This window comes from Solanum tuberosum, unplaced genomic scaffold (assembly GCF_000226075.1).
Source record: "Solanum tuberosum cultivar DM 1-3 516 R44 unplaced genomic scaffold, SolTub_3.0 scf00096, whole genome shotgun sequence".
Taxonomy (NCBI): domain Eukaryota; kingdom Viridiplantae; phylum Streptophyta; class Magnoliopsida; order Solanales; family Solanaceae; genus Solanum; species Solanum tuberosum.
The window spans coordinates 1,229,534-1,238,324 of record NW_006239025.1 but is presented as its reverse complement, the minus strand read 5'-3'; the positions used below and the strand labels follow the sequence as shown (position 1 = coordinate 1,238,324).

The 8,791-nt window shown below is 35.2% G+C and overlaps 3 protein-coding genes across 4 annotated transcripts in view; 1 reads left to right on the top strand and 2 right to left on the bottom strand.

The window, feature by feature from the left end:
• The window catches only part of LOC102589885 (protein FLX-like 1), a 9,637-nt gene extending 5,730 nt beyond the window's left edge, over window positions 1-3,907 (bottom strand). For both annotated transcript variants that reach the window (XM_006348276.2, XM_006348275.2), the window contains exons 1-5: window positions 3,801-3,907; window positions 2,606-3,252; window positions 2,364-2,527; window positions 1,645-1,745; window positions 1,355-1,494 (exon numbers count right to left, since the gene is read on the bottom strand). In XM_006348276.2, the coding sequence (XP_006348338.1) occupies window positions 1,402-1,494; window positions 1,645-1,745; window positions 2,364-2,527; window positions 2,606-3,207 (960 nt within the window). In that variant the 5' untranslated portion in view covers window positions 3,208-3,252; window positions 3,801-3,907 and the 3' untranslated portion in view covers window positions 1,355-1,401. The remainder of the gene's footprint in view (window positions 1-1,354; window positions 1,495-1,644; window positions 1,746-2,363; window positions 2,528-2,605; window positions 3,253-3,800) is intronic.
• Window positions 3,908-5,462: 1,555 nt separating this feature from the next.
• Window positions 5,463-5,897, top strand: LOC107060809 (uncharacterized). The gene has a single exon (XM_015309122.1). It carries the CDS (start codon window positions 5,463-5,465, stop codon window positions 5,895-5,897), a length of 435 nt encoding a protein of 144 aa, XP_015164608.1.
• Window positions 5,898-6,143: 246 nt separating this feature from the next.
• Window positions 6,144-8,791, bottom strand: part of LOC102589550 (bidirectional sugar transporter SWEET2) — a 3,251-nt gene continuing 603 nt past the window's right edge. The window contains exons 2-7 of the mRNA XM_006348274.2: window positions 7,622-7,658; window positions 7,280-7,496; window positions 7,022-7,180; window positions 6,812-6,931; window positions 6,551-6,718; window positions 6,144-6,438 (exon numbers count right to left, since the gene is read on the bottom strand). Of these exons, the coding sequence (XP_006348336.1) occupies window positions 6,605-6,718; window positions 6,812-6,931; window positions 7,022-7,180; window positions 7,280-7,496; window positions 7,622-7,658 (647 nt within the window). The 3' untranslated portion in view covers window positions 6,144-6,438; window positions 6,551-6,604. The remainder of the gene's footprint in view (window positions 6,439-6,550; window positions 6,719-6,811; window positions 6,932-7,021; window positions 7,181-7,279; window positions 7,497-7,621; window positions 7,659-8,791) is intronic.

Genomic DNA, 8,791 nt, shown 5'->3' with positions numbered 1-8,791 from the left:
TATTTTCTAGTTGGGTCGTGACATCATTCCGACCCTACCCATATAATTTCTCTTTTTCAGTAGGTTCGTGCCATCATTCCGACTCTACCCATATTATTTCTCATTTTTCAGTTGGGTTGTGCCATCATTCCGACCCTACCCATATCATTTTATTTCTTAGATCGTGACCATTCAGCCATCAAATCTAATACTCTGGCGTATGAGCATGTTCCGGCCAATTTTTCGGTGACTTTCTTGTTTAATAACGACTCATCTATTGATTCCAACACGATCCATATACTTATACTAGATTTTGAGCACTTTGTTGCTCATGGGGAGTTTAGTAGCCTTGTAGGTCGATTATGTAAGTCACTCTATGGTCTAAACAGTCGTTGCAAGTTTGGCTTGGGAAGTTCAACACTATAATTTTATCACTCCGTGTTTTATCGGCATTATGCATCAAATTCAGTATTTCATGAGAAGATTAAGCACATTGAGATTGACTGACATTATGCATCAAATCCAATATTTAATGATAAGATAAGCACATTGAGATTGATTGTCAATTTTATGAAGTCGACTAATCAACTTGCAGATATCTCACCAATCCCCTCATTGGGCCTCGTATTAATTACATTTGTAACAAGCTAGGTACATGAATTGTATGCACTAGCTTGAGGGGGAGTGTTAGAACATGAATAGGTTTATACAATCCTATTAGAATAGGAATAAGTTTATTCAATCCTATTAGAATATGAATAAGTTTATACAACCCTATTAGAATAGGAATAGGTTAATACAATCCTATTTAGAATAGGAATAGGAATAGCAATAAGAATAGAAATGAGAATAGTAAATAGTATCCTACTTGGTAAAGGATTGTATTGTAGTGTCTATAAATAGGGTCTCAATGTAATATTGTAGACACGACAACAATTCAATAATATTCTTTTTCAATATTTCTCACAAGAACAAAAGAAATTTTGTATTTTTCAATGCATTCATGATCTGACAGAAACTAGATACTCTTTCTCCAGTGGTTTCCCATAATTATAATCTGATAGAAGATCAACTCTAAGCAAGATTTAATAGTGCAATGTCATTAAACGAGGTGAATTTACTTTTCTGTATAAGTGAATATGAGGCTAAAGTTCAAGCGACCACATATCAGAAAATGTAATTAATGATTTTGCAGACAACTATTTAGATTAGATGCAACAGACATTAATAAGAATCCAGCAGGCAGCTAAAACTTTTCTCACAAAATGCAAGACAGTAACAACATTAAACAACAATCTCAGTACGAAAACTATTTATCAAAAAGATCATTCAGTATAAAATTTCAAATCTAATTCTAAGATCCATTATGAAGTACCGGAAAGTAGCAGGCACAACACCATGTGACAGCCTACATTAACTAGTTTATCTGGGTCCTTGAGCTCGCTGCACATCATAACCACCCCAAGCACCAGGCCCATGTCCATATTGAGAATAACCTTCAGCACCACCCTGCACCTAAAATATAAAAGAACAACTAAACTTAGAAAATAAAATACTAAGGAAAAGAAGTCACATTTCATCTAGATGAACAAGAGCAAAATACTGTTGTCCTTCTGCTCACTTTGAAATCCCATCAAATGCCAAAACCACAACAGAATTACTTACAGGATGAGCAGGGTTCATAGGATTCATTCCGTAATTAGCAGGATAATAATTCCCTGGATAACCAGATTCCGGATTCCCATAATTTGCATTGTACCCTGCACCTGTGCAGATAAAGATGAACTTCATGAAACTGGTACAGTACTAATAATCTATGTCCAATAAAACATGAGAAATTTTAAAGCAGCAGCTGCGAAAGATTATGTGTGTGTCTCTGTCTGTCTATATACAAACAAAAAATTAAACAGGGCACCAATTGGAGCAATCATATCCAACTGAGCTTGTCAGGGATTTGAACCTCCAATAAACTATTACAAACCCGTTTTTTGTTATTTTGTTATTTAATAAAAGAGGAGATAAACAGTATTATATGGAGCAAATTCAATACACTCCAAAGAAGCTTGTGAAGGACTTAAACCTAATGTAAAATTTGATAAATTCTACTATCCACTTAAGGTAAATATTATTAGAAAAACTCTGAATTCTGATATGAAGCAATAAATCAAATAGACAACCAGGTAACTGCGTGAACCATATAGCAGCTTAATACATTAAAACAATGTCACTATTTGATCATGCTTAAAAGTGCTCAATCAAGCAAAGACAATTCCGCTGAGAAACACAACAGCAAGGAAAATTTGTCTTCATCAGAAGATGGATCTTTCAACGTGCTTTTTCATATCTGCATTTTACAGTTTCTGAACTTGGATAAGGAAAAGTACCTGGATTCCCTACAGCTGCTGCTGCTCGGGCTCTTTTTTCTGCATTAGCAACCTCAGCTCGAAGTTTTTCAAGTTCTCGAGCCATTGTTAGCAATTTTTTCTCCATAACCTGACCATGTTCATAGTTTTCTGCGTATCCTTTCTTCTCATTCTCAATAGCTGCCCTGTAAGCCAAGAGTACAGTAAGAAACTATCAATTTGAAAATGTTCCACAGAGAGCAGAACTCTGGGGAAAAGAATACCTTGCTCGCTGCAGCTCTTGTTTTAGACCTTCAATTTCAGCTTTTATTGCTGGAGCCTGCTGTAAATCTGCAGTCATTCTACTCAAATCCTGTGTCATTCTTTGATACTCAACAGTAAGCTCTTGTCTGGCAGCAGTAAACTCCTTAATATCCGAGCGCACTCGCATAAGCTCAGACCTCATACCATCAGCTACTTGGAGATCCATTTCCAACTTAGCAGACTTCTCATAAAACTCTCTCATTTGCACATCAGTTTCCATACGCAAAGAACGGGCATAATGATCAGTTCGCTGAAGTTCGTATTGAGCAGCTTCTACTTCTTGTTTCAGTGCTACATGAGTTGCAGCCAACCGCTGGTTATCAACTAATAATCCTTGAATCTCATCATGCTGACTAGCCAGGTGTTCCTCAAGAACAGCAGGGTGTGGAGGCATTGGTCTGGAGCCCATTCCAAACTGTGATTCTCTCATTTCTTCAAGCATTGCTGGATGAGGCACCGGCATGCGACCCCTAGCAAACTGGGACTCATGCATTTGCGGAGGAAGTCCACCATGAGGACCACCTTTCATTGGAAGTGGAGGCCCGCGATTTCGACCAGCCATCTTCTTTGTTTTATCTTGTCTTGGTTATGAAATGATCAAATATATCTGTTAGGAAAAAACACCAATTGATATCAGTGACTTATGAAAACTACGATGGATAAGGGAATAAGGGGGTCTTAGTAAATGACTTCCATCCCACCCCAAACCCTTGACCTAAAATCAATAGTGAGGGACAGAGCATCAACATAGCATAAAAGGGGAAAAAAACTTCTACACCTAAGCAGTATCAATTTATTTTTTTACAGATGACACCCAAAGCTGTGACCTAGTGGTTTATGAAGTGGGTGAGCACTTTGAAGGTGGAAATGAAAAACAACAAATCAATGACGGCTCAACCCTAAAGCCACTAAAGCAGTGGAAACAAATAAGGGCCTCAAAATTACAAATCCCTGAAAAACCCTAAACCCCCAAATTCAGTTCAAACGAACACACAACGATATATGATTATCATGCATGAGAAAAACGAAGCTCAAATACAAACATATATACATCCGAAGACGCCAAATCGCACAGAAAAAGAAATAAATTCTAGCAAGAAGCAAGATTAAACGAACACAGAGACAGTAAACCCAGAAGATGAAGGAGATACATACCTAAAAAGAGCTGAACAAATCTGATGAAGGCGATGTAAACTGTTAATTGTGAAAAGCACCGTATTGAGTCATGTCAGAATGAACGCTGCGCTTCCAAGGACAAAAAATAAAACAAGTATTTATTGTTTGTAATGTTTAAAAATATTTATACAAAGATTAGAAAAAAGAAAAAAAATAGTGATTGAAAATTCAAACAGGTACATTTTAATTTAATAACAATAAAAAATTAATTAATTTTTTTTTTATAATAGATATTTAAGATAGTTTCTCTCTATAAAATAATTTTAATAATAGAAGCACGTTAATAATTGTCTTTTTTTGTAATTTAACTCTCAAAAACACTTCAAAAAAAAATCAGTCAAACACAATTTGCTTATAAAAACACTAATTAGTCAAACACAATTTGTTTTTTTTTTCAAAAGCACTTTTTTAAAGAACCATTTTTAAAAACGCTTTTAAAAATAAGTTATTTTTAGCAACAATCCCAAACAGGCTCTTAGTTGGTATGGAGAATTGATTGATCCCCTTTAATACCTTATGAGTCGAGCCTATCTCATAGGGTTTGCCTATGCGTTTTACATATCCTGTGTGGTTTGCAGGCTATATCATTATAGCAACTGCGGGTTATACTAAAATTTTCAAAAAAAAAAAATTACCTTGAGATTTCTTTCGGACATTTTAAGCTCAAACTAATTTAATCATCATATAATTAAATTTAAAAATACATTGTCTTAACTTTAAATATCTTCTAAAGATAACAACACAAAGAAAAATATTATACAACTAATAAATGATACTCCAATTGACATATTCCATAAGGTGAAGTCTTAATTCTATTTTTAAACACTTCTAGAATAATTCAATCAAAATTAAAATATTTAAATACTTAAAGTAAATAGCAAACAAACAAATATTTTAACATAATATTCTTCATGTACTCAGATGTATAAATTTTCAATGTGAACTTATTATGTTTATCTCTTTAACATAATTTATCAACTGGAGAATACAAGCAACCCAACCAGCATAATTTGTCCATATAAAATTTAATTAATTATCCATGATTGTCATGAAATGAATACAATACGAACATTATTATACATTTTGTTGATAATGCAAAGACAAAAAAAAAAAATCTCAAAAATTCTTTTTCCGTAGTTGCTCTAGAACAAATATCTTTCAATAACTTTTCAAATATATTCTTCTCATTTGAGTAAATTTTATTTCTTCAAACTTCCAGTCACGAGTATATGTATTTGAGAAAGTCGTGGAACATTTGGCAGCGACCGGTCGCAATGATTTGCACCTAGTCGGAGCAAAAAGCAAAAATCACTTTCAAGATAGTTACTCGCACAATAATGTTTTGACTCAGTATTGTTTTTTAATAAGTTTCTCGACTCTTAGTCAGAGATTTCGGGTCGATAGGCACAATAGTAACAAACGGCTAATGACAATTATTCAATGTAAGAAGACCCCACTTCATGGAATTTTGAAGCACCAAATTGAAGTGAATACCACAAAGGCGCCTAGAGATAGCAATAAAACAAACCAACGACTAGTTTTTTTTTTCTTCCAAATATATGTACATAATTCATTCTCTTAATCATTTCATCATATCAAGTTTTGAACTTTCATCAATTTTTCTGATACTTGATATACAACATGGAAGCAATATGGAATTTAGAAGAGAAATGGAAAATATCGAATCGAGGAGCTATAGCCTTACTGGTAATTTGCACCTGTTCCTTAGTTATTGGAACCTGCATTATTGCTGCTTTAAGGAGAAATGTAAGAAGGAGAACAGAGCCGCGTGTTGATGATTCAACAGACATAGATTGTTTAGAGCCACAAGCAGAGCTGGGTCCGGTGAAGGAGGTGCTTACCAGTTCTGTGAGGTGGAGCCAGAAAGAGAAGCTTTCTCCATTGCTCGTTAGCGGAGATCTGCAAACTGAAGCTGATTTTGGATGGCAAAATCGCGGTTCAGCTTCACCTGTGTGGAAAAGACCTATACTTATGGGTGAAAAGTGTGAGCTGCCAAAGTTCAGTGGTCTTATACTCTATGATCAGAGAGGTCATGCCACTTCATCAAGTCGATAAATGGATTCAAATACGATCAGGTAAAACATAAATACATAATAAGAGGCAAAAACATCAAGAGAAACAACATCTAATCATTCCGAAGAATTTATATTTATATACATAGTTCAGTTTTTACTATACTCCGAAAGCATACGTATAAGTTCAGGATAATTACTTATAAAATAATGGATGCTGAAGAACACTGTATTTGTTACTGTCATACCTAGGGGCGGATATACTGTAAAACAGACTTAAAAGTTCACGTGAACTCAATAGCTTTTGTCCAGATCTCGTATATATATATCAAGGAATCCACCAAGTATCTATAAATATTTCATACTATACCATCAGTTTCTTTATTTAAACGTAATTCTGCATCTTCAATCTATGATTTGATAAGGAAAAGGGGAACAAGAAAAATATAAGCATTAGAATCAATGCAGAAAGATATTCAGTTAACGGGTATAGCTGAAGGCGTTCAATGACTAGGGAACTGCCATCACCTTGAGCTTGGAATTCCCACCATTCTCCACGCAATCAAGTGAGAACTTACAATCACCTAGGACAAATAAAGGGAAATGTACAAATTAAAAGGTATACTTGTTATTTAACAGCTCGAGAAAGAATGAAAGATATATGTTCACAAAATACACAAGTATCGAGAATTTTACCTTCTTCCTGGGTGTTTTTTCATGCACAAGACATTACTTTCTTAGATCTCTAGTTCATGAATAAGACACTATAAGGCCTTCGGCAGAGTCCTCCCTTGAAGAATTTCTGTAATGTGCAAATAAGAGCAATTGTACAACTCCTAAAAGTGTTCCGATGCCATTTGGTACCTGAAATTTAAGTAGAAACCCTTTGTGAGTCAGGCAAGAGGAACAAAAGACAAAAAAATTTGGAAATTTCCTAAGTGAGAGAAAGAAACTCACATATATAAAGGGATCAAAACTGAAAATTCCATACAAAAGGAAAGAGGCACTCATTAGGAAGCTGGAGAGGGACAGGAAAAAAGGCATGAATTCAACACTCCTGGTCCTGATCACCAGATTCTGGAATACAAGTTAGTCAGTGAATCCGCGGAAAAACGTTAGAGAATAAGAACTTGATGGAAAATTCTGAATGTCAACGGTTAGACATACAATAATTAACAGTGGGGAGGCAAACATTGATATCAAGGAAGCACAACTCAGGGTGCCAATGATGACGCGTCGGAGTTCCAGATCAAGTATAAACAAGCTTCCAATTACAATAATTGCAAATAGGCCAAAGACTGTGAGTATCCATCCGAACATCCTGAACTACAAACAACAATGATGGGCATACGGATTAACAGATTACGTTATGAATGAGTGTGAAATTGCTTTATTAATTAAATAATACAACAGAAGAGTATTAACCTTTTTCTCTTTCTCTGTATACATTACATAAAGTACAATGTAGGCAAGTTGAAAAACAGCACCAACTGAATTAACCGATGTAACCAACAAATTGTCGGGAGATACGAGAGGGGTGCCATACCAGGCACAAATTAAGCAGTTCAAGAGCCCGTATATGTATGGCAACCCCGAGAACTGTTCAGTTGATTGATTTCTCATTATTCTCATGAATGTAGGCCTGAAAATAAAGATAAAAATGATACTGGATTATGGAGAAAGGAGTAATTGGTCAAGGTGAACTTTGTTTTCTATATTATGGAAGTGTGATAAAACAAAATGAAGGATAAAAAGCTTAAGACTCACATTGGAGACAAAAACAACCCAAAAGCAAAGATATTCCCTGCAACAAGGAGCTAAGATGGTTAACGTTTTCCCTCGAGTCGTGATAAAGTATCAACAATAAGTTTGCAAACCTCATTTAAGAAAAAATAAAAAATTGTTGCAAAGACAATAGCGAGTAAGCTGAGAAGTAAAGGGTATTATCTCGTTTTCCCTCTACAATCTATATCATTTCACGGCCAGGAAAAATATGCCTCCAATATGATTGAGCAAAAAGTGCTTTAATTTTAACAGGAAAAACACTTCATCAAGAGTTTAATCTAGAAGTAAGTTTTAGCTCAAATAGAGCTACTAAAATTGCTTTAGGCCTAAAAGTTTGACCCCATTTCGGACCAACCGTTTGCCCACTCTCAAAAAAATGTTAATACTTCTATCAGAAGTTAGTTTGGTAAAATACACCCAAAAAATTACTTCTTTATTGTACGAATCACTTATTGTATAAGTGATATGAGCAAGTTATACACACACACACACATTTTTTACTTATACTTTTGAAAGAAGTACTTCTGCAAAAGCTAGCAGTAAATCGGGTCTAAATTTATAGGCTTAACCTCATATATAGAAAAAGAAATTAAGAGGTTGCTAAACAGTACACAGTACAAGCAATCAATAATATATGAATGTAACGGAAACTACAAGCAGACATTTTTTTCATGCCATTCACTAGCACGGGGATGATCAACCCGTTTGAAAGTTGAAACATCTGTTGGTGCAGCCGTGCAGTTAGTGATTAGAAATAGAATAGAAGGCAAGTTTAAATCAAAAGATGACTACTGGAGGCAGATATAGCCTTTTGGCTATAGGTTCATCAAACCCATACTTCTAGAGTCGAGGGTCTATCAGAAACAAACTCTCTATCCACAAAGGTAGGGGTAAGGTCTACGTACACCCATTCTCCCTAGACCCCACCAATGGAAACTATATTGGGTATGTTGTTGTTGTAGTACAGATAAGGTAAAACCTATCCAAATCTCAGATTCTCCCTAACAGACTACTTCTTTTTGCGGTTTACCTTCACGTGGGCACAGGATAAACCCCACTCCACCATAATAGCCCGTAAGCCACACATGAAAGGTAAACCGCACTAGCCAAGCCCTGTGCGACTTCAAAGCAAACGAATTTTCTATCCCCAAC